Consider the following 13507-nt stretch of genomic DNA (forward strand, 5'->3'; position numbering starts at 1 on the left):
GGCTCACTTTCCAAAAAAGGGCTTTCTGTAAAAGGTACAAATTAAAGCCTGCAGGGCAGTGAGCTGTCATCACCACCACTGTGAAAATTTACTAAGTATCCACTCCCTACAAGAGAATACCTGTAACAACATACTTTCCTGGAGACTTGAAGACATTCCTATGAATCGTGGCTGTAGGTAAGAAAGTAAATGTAAATGGTGCAGCACCTCCATGCTGCTCACAAGCTCCTCTTCAAATCCACCTTGTCTTTCCAGGTAGACAGTGGTGTTCAAGTGCAAGTTCAAGGCATACCTTTGGTTCTGGGCATTGCCCATTAGAGGCACCAGTCGTGGGGCATAAAGCAGTCTCCCCAGTTATCATGGTCATAATCACCTGAGTTGCTTGATAATTACACAAATTTCCAGCCCCCATCCCAGGCCTACTGAATCGAAATCTCCAGGAGTCAAGTCTGAGAATCTGCACTGCTGATAAAGCACCCCCAGGTGATTTCTAGAAATCGGCAAGTGTGGGAGACACTAGCATTAAGAGAGCCCAGGAACAGGCCACATCATCCATTCAAGATCACCAAGCTAAGAAGGGAGTCTTGGTCCCAGAGCCCAGCTCCACCATGTGCCCCAAGCCACTACCCCACTACCAATGCTGCACAAAGCAGACCCAGGCCGGTCTCACACACTGGCAAAGCTGCTTCCCCAGCTCAAACCAGGTACTCAGGGAGAGGAAATCACCCCACTCGCCTCCTGGTAATTAACCCTGATGACGTTAGGGAAGCAGTTGTGGCTGTTTGGAACATGACTGTTCTGGAAAGACTTCTCCCCTCTTTTTCACCCCCCCCTCCCCCGGAATGACTCACAGATCTCCACTTCCTGTTTTGGAGGCAATGGAGAGCACATTAGCCACAAAGATAAACTGTCATTTGGCTTTTCTTTTTGCCTTACGTAACTATTTGGCCTACATATTACATTTACTCTTGCAAGTTCTTTCAGGTGGTGATATCATAATTTCTGCTCTCCTTATAGCAACAGAATTGCAGTGCCTTCCAGTAACCTGTCAGAAACAGAACAATGTGGGCAACAGCCATCCCAGAAAAGACCTTCAAGAATTTACTGCACTTAAACTAATGGAAAGACAGGAAAAGCCTAAGTTTCGTTACATATGGACACACCGATTGGGGCACCTGGGTGGCTCAGTTTGTTAAGCATCCAACTCCTAATTTTGGCTCAAGTCAGGATCTCACAGTTCGTGGGATCAAGTCCCACATCGGGCTTTGTGCTGGCAGTGCAGAGCCTGCTTGGGATTCTATGTCTCCCTCTCTCTCTTCCCCTCTCCCAGTCATGCTCTCTCTCTCTCTCAAAATAAATAAGCATTTAAAAAAATAAAAATAAATGAACACACAGATAATATATCCAGACTTTCTCTTTGTAATACCTCACATTTATTTTCACCTTGATTGTACTGAAGGGTCATTAGACTGACAGGTCAAGACTAACATAAGGCAATGAAGGTTAGGTCAAGGACGGCAAGATTCTTGCCATGTCCTTGCCTTATTCCTGTGAGCGAGTTGCTTATCTCTCCAGGGGAACCTCTATCTTCCTTTCTAAAAAAAAAAAAAGAAGGAAATAATTCTACTTTCTTAATCCAACCATGACCCTGTAAATAAAATGCTTAATGGAACACAATGTAGTTCTCCAACTGAGGGGAATTAATTCCATCCTAATACAATCTGGAATCCCAGAAGCAGTCATTAACTATGCAATGCCTTGCCCTTAACCCAATACGTGGTTGAATTAAGAGAGTTATTCAAACGACCCTTTCAGAAGCCACTACACACAGCCAAAGATCATCCTTAAAAAAAGAAAAATATACTCTGTCTTTGGTAAATGAAATGATGCTCCTGATATACCGTCACAGATAGATGGATGTACGTGAAGATATGAGTGCAAAGGATCATACCTGATCGTCACAGTCAACCAATGCTTGCTCAGTGACCAAAGGAATGGATTTAATTATTGAGCTAAGCTGCCCAAATGCTTGTTTCTGGCTTCATAGAAGTCTCTCTATTCATTTGGAAGGGCTCTGGTTGGAGTTAAAGACCCAGTCTGTGCCCAAGGAATCAAAAATAAAAGACCCTGGGGCATCTGTGTGGCCGACTCTCGGTTTAAGCTCAGGTCAAGATCTCACAGTTCATGAGTTCAAGCCCCACATCTGGCTCCATACTGACAACGTAGAGCCTGCTTGGGATTCTCTCTTTCCCTCTTTCTCTGCCCCTCCCATGCACTCACTCTCTCTCTCTCAAAATAAAACAAACTTAAAAAAGAAGAAAGTTTAAAACAATAAATAAATAAGAGGCCCTGCCTATACTGACTGCCCCAACAATTTGAGTGCAGCACCTAAAGAGAGATCTCCTCCTCAGTCAAACCAAAGTTTCCAAAACTCTCCATGACGATCACTGGACAGCTATGGAAAAGGGGCCACTACTCACCTGATAGGTCCATTTTCCTCCTTGGCTTTCCTCAGTCTCAGATGTGGTAGAGGCCTTCCGTGCACTGTAACAAAGTCTACTTCTGGAAGGGGAGGCTCTAAAAACAAGGCAAAAAGGGGAAAAGGGTATGAACAGAACAAAGTGGTCCTGACGGGGGCCATCAAAAGGAAAGTTCTAATGTAAGGAGTGATGAGCGTTTTTTGACATATACTGTAACACAGACGAATCTTGAAAACATGACACCAAACAAAATAAGCCAGACTTAGAAAGACACTGTATGATCCCTCCTACATGCAATATCTACAACAGACAAATTCACAGAAACAGGATTAGAGGTTGCTAAGGACTGAGGGGTGGGTAGGCAAGAGGGAGTTAATTGCTTAATGATCAACAGAGTTTCTGTCTGGGGTGATGAAAAGATTCTAGAAACAGATAGTGGTGGTGATTTACAACATTGTGAATGTACTTAATTCTGTGCCAGAAAATGGTTAAAATGGTACATTTTATGCTATATGTTTTACCACAATAAAGTTTTTAAAAAAAATAAGCAATGCCCCAGCGCTAACACAGGGTGGATACAGTGGGCCTTACAGTTAACTTGGTGGATAGGTTCCTAGATGGTGGGGAAAACCAGCATATCAGACTTCTAGATCCTTCCCAATCATTGAACATTCTGTCCTTAGGTTTCCCAAATAGACTTTCCACTGGGAGGGGACTATGTTGGCTGACACCAGTGTTCTAGTATCTAACTGATAGCTACATTCATGGTCTGAAGGCACCGGCTCCCATTCTGTCTTGTGGGTAACAAGGCTCAGATGCACTGGGCACTAACCAAATGTACTAGCTGTTTTCTGCACAGGCCTCATCTCATATGATCCTCTTAACACTGCTATCAAGTGGATGAGATTTATAGAGGGAGAAGGGAAGAAAGACAAAGGATCAAATATGAATGCCCCCCAAACCTGGCCTAGAACTCTGCTACAGTGAAACTGAGGAGTAAGAGGCCAAAATAAACATCCAAGCCTCTATTTATCCAGTTAGAAAATAGCCTTGGTGTAGAAATTCCCAATCCAAATTATAATAAATAAAAACTTAGACCTTCCTAGATAGATTTTAAAGCATTATCATGAGGGGCGCCTGGGTGGTTCAGTCAGTTCAGTGTCTGCCTTCGGCTCGGGTCATGATTTCACGGTTCGTGAGTTTGAACCCCATGTTGGGTTCTGCACTGACAGCTCCAAGCCTGAAACCTGCTTCGGATTCTGTCTCATTCTCTCTCTGCCTCTCCCCCACTTGCACTCTGTCTCTCTCTCTCTCCCTCTCAAATATAAACATTAAAAAAAAAAATAAGGGGTGCCTGGGTGGCTTAGTCGGTTAAGCGTCTGACTTTCACTTAGGTCATGATCTCACGGTTCGTGGGTTCGAGCCCCGCGTCGGGCTCTGTGCTGACTGACAGCTCAGAGCCCGGAGCCTGTTTCAGTCTGTGAATCCCTCTCTCTCTGACCCTCCCCTGCTCATGCTGTCTCTCCCTCTCTCTCCTAGAAATAAATAAAACATTTAAAAAAAAATTTAAAAAAAAATAATAAAACATGATAGGGAAGGGGAGTTGGGGGTTAGACAAAATAAAAGAAAGCGATTAAGAGGTACAATCTTCTGGTTATAAAATAAATGAGACATGGGGATGTAATGTACAGCACAGGGAATACAGTCAATAATATTGTAGCAACTCTGTATGGTGACAGATGGTGACTGGATTCACTGTGGTGACCATTTCACAATGTATATAAATATCAAATCATTAGGTTGTGTACCTGAAACTAATATAACTTGTATGCCAATTATTCTTCAATAAAAAAAGCTCTAATGAATATGTTATTCATACATCATCAATCAACACATTTATTAGCCACCTTTATACAGCAGGGACCACAGTCCGTGGGAGGCTGGGAGAAACAGCCATGGAAGACACAGTTTCTGCTCTCCAGAAGTTCAGACTTTAATAGTGGAGACAGTTTCAGAAACATGCGGCACTAGGGGCGCCTGGGTGGCTCAATCGGTTACGTGTCTGACTTCGGCTCAGGGCATGATCTCACAGTCCGTGGGTTCGGGCCCCGCGTCGGGCTCTGTGCTGACAGCTCGGAGCCTGGAGCCTGCTTTGGATTCTGTGTCTGCCTCCTTCTCTTCCCCTCCCCACTCATGCTCGATCTCTCTCTGTCTCTCAAAATAAATAAACATTAAAAAAACGTTTAAAAAAAGAGAGAGAGAAACATGCAGCAGCACTCAGAACCAAGATGAAGTCCTGCACAGGGTGTTGTAGAAGGTGCAGAGGAAGGATGCCTGACAGAGGGCGGGACGGTGACACCACCAAACGTGGGAACACACGTGCACAGGGGCAGGAGGTGGAAGCAAGGCCAGAGACAGGGCTGTAGCCCTCCCAGCAGTTTAGTGGAGCCGAAAGGCTGAGTCCTGGCCTGTGAGAGGTAGGGAACAAGGCGGAAGATGTGGGTACAGGTCGGATCTGAGGTCTTGACAATAAAAAGAAGACATTTACAGATTTCTTAGCAGATGTGTACATTAGAAACACAATTTAGGGGCGCCTGGGTGGCTCAGTCAGTTAAGCATCCAACTCCCGATATCAGCTCAGGTCATGTTCTCACGGTCGTGAGATCGAGCCCCAAAGCAGGCTCTGAGCTGAGGGTGGAGACTATTTGGAATTCTCTCTCTCCCTCTGCCCCTCCCCTGCTCATGGTCTGTCTGTCTGTCTGTGTGTCTCTCTCTCCCCCTAAAAATAAGTAAATAAACATCTTTTAAAAGAAATATTGGGGTGCCTGGGTGGCTCAGTCCGTTAAGCATCTGACTCTTGGTTTTGGTTCTGGTCCTGTCTCATGGGTTTCCTGAGTTCAAGCCCCTGTGTCTGGCTCCACGCTCAGAGCCTGCTTAGGATACCGCCTCCCTCTCCTTGTGCCCCTTCCCGACTTGTGCTGTTTCTTTTCTCAAAATAAATAAACTTTTTTTTTAAAGTTAAAAAAAAAAAAGAAATACAATTTAGACAGCTGGTTAAGGAGGAACTGAAAAAGAACAGAAGCACCAAAGCCTCGTTATAAGTGCCTGAGGTCTGAAGCAAGTGACGGCACTGAGAGGAGAAGAGGGGGCAGGTGGAGGAGACGCCCGCAGAGAGACAGAACAGAACATGGTGGAAGATAAGAAGGGGGAAGAATCTGGGCTTCGGTTCTGGCAACTGAGTCAGTAGTGGTGTCACGCATCAGGGTCTGGGGGAGACATTCAGAAGCAGCTCGCTGACGTGCTTGTGGGATTGTCCAGCCGGCAGTTAGGATGCAGGTCCAGACGGGAGCAAACCGTGGTGGTGCTATGGAGTCAGCCGTCTGCAGCTCCCGGGTTGGGGGGGGAGGCGGGCGGCATAAATGCACCTTGGCGCCAACCACTAGGCTCCCCAGGCATCTGAGGAAGAGTGAGAGCCCCAATAGCTTTTATTAACCAGTGCTAAATCGAGACTTCCTTCCAAAGTCACGCAGGTATGGTCGCATAAATTACGTTTCCATAAGCCTGTGGGATAGCCGGGGACCCAGGGAGGTGACCTGGAACAGCCCCTGTGTATAGTCAGGGTCTCGCAAAAGGCGTTGAAGGTCTATGCTGTTTCCAAGAGGCGTGTGTTCCAGAGATTCCGCCACTGACTCCCAGAGGAAGACAACCTCCAGGTTCCCGCAGCGACGATGGGTAGAGGGGGTGGAGGTTTGAAAAGCCCCGGCCAGGTCCCCCAGGGGAATGTGCCCCTTCCAGTCTGAGAATTTCTGCCCTCAGCCTTTCACACGAATATTGAACTGCGCTTTCATTGGTGATGTCCTGTTGTCACAGTAGAGTAAGTGCTTTTTATCACACATTTCCTGTTTTCAGCCCAGAGGAAGATGAACTGTTCACTCTCTGTTTGAGAACCTTCCTCGGGCTATTTTAAATTTTTCCTGTTTGCTCTTCTCTGATTAATAATTCGAGTTACTCTAGTTTTTTGGCTAACCTCTTAAGACTGTCCACTTTCTCCCTGCCCTCAGTACAAGCAGAACAAAGCGCTAGGTCAGCTGGGAGAAGGCGGCCCGTGGACGGAGCTGGAAGGCCACCTCTGCCTGTTTCATGCTACACTGCCTTTTGCTAGTTTCATGCCTGCAGTTAGTTCTAAATGTGCCACTGCCGTCTGGCCGATTCCATCCACATGTGACTTCCGGACTGCTTTCTGTTCCAAGACCTTCCCCACCTTCTATTTTAAACAGGCTACTTCTTCTCTATCATGTAAAAGCCTGAAGTTCATCTGGCGAGTTGTTAGCCACATTTCAAGGTTAAATAACCTTAACTTCCAGCCATGTTTTCCAAGGTGCCTTTCCCCGTACCCCCAGCTGGTGTCCTGGCCAGATGTACTCTTCTTTCCATCAGCCTCATTACTGATTTCAATCAAATCAGCCCCAAGGCCAGAAATGGGTCATGTCTGGGCGGGAGAGTGTAGATCTTCCACCCTGGGTGTGTGAGATGGGGGAGGACCCAGAAGGGAGACTCTCATTACCATTCCTAGGTGTCAACAATATCCACCCTCTACTAGAAGCAAACGACAAAGGAAAATACAGGAGCTGCTGTGTGAGGAAACTCTAGAGAGTAAGGAGAAAAGCAGTGAAGGAGAACTTTCCCTATAAAATATTAAATGCAGTGTAAAATTACAATAATTGAAATAGTAAGGTACAAGCCCAGGACAAGCAAAGCAATGGAAGATACTAGACAGTCTAGAAAGAGAGCCAAACAAATAAGTGAGAATATAGTGCATGACACAGACAGTCTTTCCAAAGGAGGTAGGAAGACGCCTGAGTGGCTCAGTTGGTTAAGCATCTGACTTCAGTTCAGGTCATGATCTCATGGCTTGTGAGTTTGAGCCTCATGTCAGGCTCAGTGCTGACAGCTCACAGCCTGGAGCCTGTCTCCAATTCTGTCTCCATTTCTCTCTCTGCCCCTCTCCCTCTCATGCTCTCTCTCTCTCCCTCTCTCTCAAAAATAAATAAATATTTAAAAAATAATAATAATTAAAAAAATTTTTAAAAACCCAAAGGTAATGGGAAGACGGCTTATCATTTAGGAAAGAAAACTGTCCTGTAAATTTAGCCTTATACTACTTACCAAGACAAATTCCAAATGGGTCTAAGTTTAAAGGTGAAAAGCAAAACTATCAAGAAGCATTAGAGTGATGGCTCAGTCAGTAGAGCATCCGACTCTTGATCTTGGGGTTGTAAGTTCAAGCCCCACATTGGGCGTAGAGATTACTTAAAAAAATAAGAAGCAGCATTAGACAATATTAGAGAATAAGAATTAATCTAATTTCAGGGTGAGGGAAGGCTTTTCTTGGCATGGCCAAAGCAGAAACTATAAAAAAGATCAACAGAGGGGTACCTGGGTGGCTCAGTTGGTTAAACGTCCGACTTTGGCTTAGGTCATGATGTCACAGTTCATGGGTTCGAGACCCCTGTCGGGCTCTGTGCTGACAGCTAGCTCAGAGCCTGGAGCCTGTTTCAGATTCTGTGTCTCCCTCTCTCCCTGACCCTCCCTTGCTCACTCTGTCTCTGTCTCTCTCAGAAATAAATATTTAAAAAATTTTTAAAAAGAAAGGATCAATAGAATTGATTACATGAAAAATTTAAATGTCTAAAATGTTAAAAAAGAATACTGACAAGAAAACCAAACAGTAAATAGCCTGGGAGGCAGGTTACAATACGTATAACAAAAAATTAATATCATTATTGTAGGCAAGCTATTAAAATCAATAAGAGAAAGGAAGTAATGTAAGTGAAAACGTGTTAAAATTCCTCTAAAACACACCAACATGAACAAAAAGAATGGAAAAGAAAATTGAATCTGCGCCAAAACTTCATGCTATAAATTTCAAGTGAATACAAGGAATTAACACACATAAATAAACACACATGAAGACACTGCGATGGTTCCTTCCAAATCCCTGGCACCTCCCCAGCAGATTACGCCGCACACTTGGAGGCACAATCAACGGAAACTGACAGCAGTAGAAACAATGGTAGCTTGCCCCGTAAGTCAGCAGCCATTACAGGGCTGACTACACTCCCCTCATCGATGAAGTTATGAGAACTGGCCTTTCGGGGAGAAGGAACAATCTTCTCATCTTTACATCCCCTCTTCAGCACTTAGCACAGGTCTTTGTACATAACCAGTCAATAAATATTTGGTGGGTTAAATTATTAAGTCACCCTGTGCCCCTCCCACACTCCTCTACCACACACAGAAACTGGTTTTTAGGCTTATGACGTAAAGAAATGTTCCCATTTGAGGTATCACCATCCCAGACTTTAGCCTCTACTACAAAGCTGTCATCATCAAGACAGTATGGTATTGGCACAAAAACAGACACATAGACCAATGGAACAGAATTGAGAACTCAGAAGTGGACCCAAAAGTATACAGCCAACTGATCTTTGACAAAGCAGGAAAGAATATCCAATGGAAAAAAGACAGCCTTTTTAACAGATGGTGTTGGGAGAACTGGACAGCAACATGCAGAAGAATGAAACTAGATCATTTTCTCACACCATGCACAAAAATCAACTCAAAATGGATAAAGGACCTGAACGTGAGACAGGAAACTATCAACACCCTAGAGGAGAAAGCAGGAAACAACCTCCTTGACCTCCACCGCAGCAACTTCTTACTTGACACATCCCCAAAAGCAAGGGAATCAAGAGCAAAAATAAACTGTTGGGACCTCATCAAGATTAAAAGCTTCTGCACAGCCAAGGAAACAACCCAGAAAATTAATAGGCAACCAACGGAATGGGAAAAGATAGTTGCAAATGACATATCAGATAAAGGGTTAATATCCAGAATCTATAAGGAACTCACCAAACTACACGCCCGAAAAACAAACAACCCAGTGAAGAAATGGGCAGAAGACATGAACAGACACTTCTCCAAAGAGGACATCCAGATGGCCAACAGACACATGAAACGATGCTCAGCATCCCTCCTCATCAGGGAAATACAAATCAAAACCACACTGAGATACCACCTCACGCCAGTCAGAGTGGCTAAAATGAGCAAATCAGAGAACTCTAGATGCTGGCGAGGATGTGGAGAAACGGGCACCCTCCTACACTGTTGGTGGGAATGTAAACTGGTACAGCCCCTCTGGAAAACAGTGTGGAGGTTCCTCAGGAAACTAACAATAGAACTCCCTTATGACCCAGCAATAGCACTGCTAGGAATTTACCCAAGGGATACAGAAATGCTGAGGCATAGGAGCACATGTACCCCAATGTTCATAGCAGCACTCTCCACAATAGCTAAAACATGGAAAGAGCCTAAGTGTCCATCAACAGATGAATGGATCAAGAAGATGTGGTTTATCTATACCATGGAATACTACATGGCAATGAGAAACAATGAAATCTGGCCATGTGTAGCAACATGGATGGACCTTGAGGGTGTTATGCTGAGCGAACTAAGTCAGGCAGAGAAGGACAAATATCATATGTTTGCACGTATAGGAGGATTAGGAGGAACTTGACGGAGGAACAAGGGGGAGACGAAGGGCGGAAATGGTGGGGGAAAGGGAGAGAGGCAAACCATGAGAGACTCTTGAATGCTGACAAAAACTGAGGACTGATGGATGTGGGGGGGAGGGGGGATGGGCATGGAGGAGGACACTTGTGGGGATGAGCACTGAGTGTTATGTGGAAACTAATTTGACAATAAACTATTTGTAAAAAAAAAAAAAAAAAAGAAATGTTCCCATTCGTATTCTGTAAAAGCTAACGCTAACACGAGAAAATAACACAGCCAGCCAATTTTCCTCTGTGGTGTGTCATCTTGTCTCCATGGGGCCTAGGCCGGGGTGTCGATGTTTTCAGTGAGGGGAGCTGGGAGATACCCATCACCACACAGCCATTCACTTCATGGTTTAAGGTTTAGATCTGCAGCTAGAAAGGAGTTGGGAGAGTTCTGGGGATGAGAGCAATAGGTGACCCATGGAGGTACGGAAGGCTCATACCTCCTTCTGGCCTGACCTAACATGACACGCCCAGATGTCAAAGAACTTGTGTCCGTGAAAGACTCTGAGAGCCCGGACAAACACGGGAACAGCTGGGATGAAGGCCAGTCCCTCTCTCGACCTCTACTGCAGCTTCTGCCCCTTGGGAGCGAGGGGGACAGGTAGGAATAAGTGTGGTACCCTGGAGCCAGACTCAGAAGATAGGGTTCTCAGAGGAGACAGGGACGCACTGTCCTTGGACAGTCTGTGGGTAGCCAACCATGGAAGAGAAGCCTCCGCAGAACTCAACAAACTTGGTCCCACACAGTCCTTGCCGGGGACACCCAACAGTAAGAGAGGAGGTATCAGACACGGGGCTTGTGGCTTCTAGTCCTGGGGGGAATCAGAGCTACCCACTGGACCTCTCCATTCTCTCCATTAAAGGGACAGTCTGCTAATGCTCAGGACACACCTGTGTTTTCTACTGCTTTCCTGAATATCTGAAAAAAGTACATTCTCTGCCGGGAGCCGCACCGGCCTCTTTGGATGGCAGTCACAGCAAGGAAATGGCAATGTTTGCACAGCTTCTGCCACGAGAAATGAAGACTAGTATCTCCTTCTGCTACTACTGGTTCATGCTGGAAATGAGCCTGCTGGTATTGACCAGGCCTCACAATATTCCATAACAGACCCATATTCTGAATACAGATACCTCATAAGGAAAAGCATATTCCTGCCTTTAAAAAAGAGACTTTAGATGAAAGCTCTATGGGCAATTGTCAAAAGGCTCTTCCTATGGGCCTTGCAGATCCAAGACTTAAGGGGTTAAGAACACAAGAGTTACAATTGAGCCTGGCCCTGAGACAAAGAGCCTATTTCAGGGTAGAACATAAGTTACTACATGTATCTTTACTAATTGGTGAAGCATGGCAGTCCCTTCCTCAAAGCCTACATTCCACAAACACCCTCCCTGACACTGGCAACTGGGATGAGGATAGATAAGGGTAGCTAAAACATAAACCCAGGTGCAAAGACTGACAATTTAGGGCCCCCATGTTAGTTTCCATAAATAAACCAATTCAGAAACATTTATCTTCTTGAGGGCCAGACAGAATAACTCCTAGCTTATCTATATACAATTTAACTTGTATGTTATGCTGTTTTTCACTAAGAACATTCTGTTAATTGATATCACAAAAGGCCTCCCATTGTAAGAAATTCCTTTCTATGACTTCATCTTGTTGCTGAACCTTAAAATAAAGATACCAAAACCGACAGGACAGAGATGCCTGCCTGGTGATCAGAAAGAATCTCAGGGCTCTCTCATTCTCTTTCGCCGACACCGTCCATCCTTCAGGGACCCCCGGACCTGTCGGAGCCAGCGCGGCCCCAGACAATTCTCTTTTTCTTTTCATGAATGCAGCCAGAGATGGCAACTTTGCCGTAGAAGTTGCCAGCCTTGGTACTAAAGAGCACCTTGGGAAGGAATGGTTTCCGTGACATCTTTTCTTCCCTCTTCTCCTCCAGCATTCTTGATTCTATAATAAATACTCAACCTCAAATGATCACCGTGTTGTGCACACAAGTGGTTTAGCTTTGCCTTTCCACAAACATTTGTTTTCTCTCTCTCTCTGCCCACCCCACGTTCCCCTCTCTGGTTTTCTCTCTCTCCCTCTGGGAAGACAAGCTTTCTGACTTGGCTAGAAAACAGCATAACCAACATGTGAAAGTTCTTCTGACTCTGGATCTATACCAAGGGTGAGAGTTTGCTCTTCACCCTGCCCTAAAGGGAGAAGGAATGGTGGAGCTCTTCCGAAGAATTCAGCTCACTGGGCTCTACCTGCGGGTGCCTGTCAGCCCGGAAGCAGAAGTCCTGGGAGAGGCACTGGTCCCCCCTCGCCTCAGACCAGCACACGCTCTCATCCTCTGCACCACTTGCCTTTGCCCTTCAACGTGCCTAGAACTTGCCCTCTCCTCTGAGGTCAGAAATGTATTTAAAGCACTACTCTTCATCCTGTTCCCATCACTAAGATTTAGTTTAATATAAGACATTCGGAAGGGAAATTCCATTAACTTTTCTTCTGGGAAATCAGCTGCTGTGTTTCCAGGATTTCCAAATCCCTGGCCTTGCATTTCTGGTAAGATTCAAAAGTTCATGATTTTACTGAAATGCAGCCATATCTTAGGCAATCATGGCATACCTCTTCCTATCAACACATAAGGCTCTCTTCTTTTCCCTTTTACAAAAGAGAGGGCTTGGGTGGTTTTTTATTTGTTTGTTTGTTTTTTACCTTTTAAAAAGATCGTGACCACTTGAATTGTCACACTTGTTTAAAATTTCAAATTCTCTGAAGTAGGGTAGAGTTGGACAATATGCAGCTGTTGTCTCTAAGAACTTCTAAAGGGTCTCAATGGACTTAAATAGCTCAACAGTGTCCCCTGGTGGCCATGAGCACAGGGAGCTTGGGCTAAGGAGGCTATAGTTAGTTAGCCTACAAAACAAGCTAAAAATCAATGTCTCCTCAAGAAGAAATCCTATCCAACTCAAAAAAAATCTGAAATCCTGATTTGAATCAGCAGGACAAACCAAACATGACAAGGACCCAAGATCAGGAAACTAAATAGGTATTCATTTGACTAAGTCACCACAGGGAGGAATGCCCGATTGGACATTACTTCTCTTTCCAGCCTAAAACTTGGTAAATTCTTTTTGTTTAAAAGCCTTTCTTAACTAATCAGCCATACCCTCAGTATCAATCATTACCACTGGGTAACGGCCATTTAGGCTTTGTTGTGCTATGTGCCAGCACTGTCTTCACATCTCTGCCTTCAAGGAGCTTAGGAGAGGAAAGCAAATAAACAAGTAAATTGAAAACACAAGTTCTGGGGGCACCTGGGTGGCTTAGTTGGTTAAGCGTCTGACTCTTGATTTTGGCTCAGGTCATGATCTTATGGTTTGCAGGTTCGAGCTCTGTGTCGGACTCTGCAC

The 13507-nt window shown here is 45.0% G+C and overlaps 1 protein-coding gene across 4 annotated transcripts in view; it reads right to left on the reverse strand.

The window, feature by feature from the left end:
• Window positions 1–13507, reverse strand: part of SUSD1 (sushi domain containing 1) — a 243638-nt gene that overhangs the window by 115309 nt on the left and 114822 nt on the right. For all 4 annotated transcript variants that reach the window (XR_005529943.1, XR_005529944.1, XR_005529946.1 and 1 more), the window contains exon 13: window positions 2481–2577. Coding sequence is in view for 1 of the 4 variants with exons in the window: in XM_039240706.1 (XP_039096637.1) it covers window positions 2481–2577 (97 nt within the window). In the remaining 3 variants the exon portion in view is untranslated. The remainder of the gene's footprint in view (window positions 1–2480; window positions 2578–13507) is intronic.

The sequence above is a fragment of the Hyaena hyaena genome, unplaced genomic scaffold, assembly GCF_003009895.1.
Source record: "Hyaena hyaena isolate Hyena2069 unplaced genomic scaffold, ASM300989v1 scaffold_6, whole genome shotgun sequence".
Classification (NCBI taxonomy): domain Eukaryota; kingdom Metazoa; phylum Chordata; class Mammalia; order Carnivora; family Hyaenidae; genus Hyaena; species Hyaena hyaena.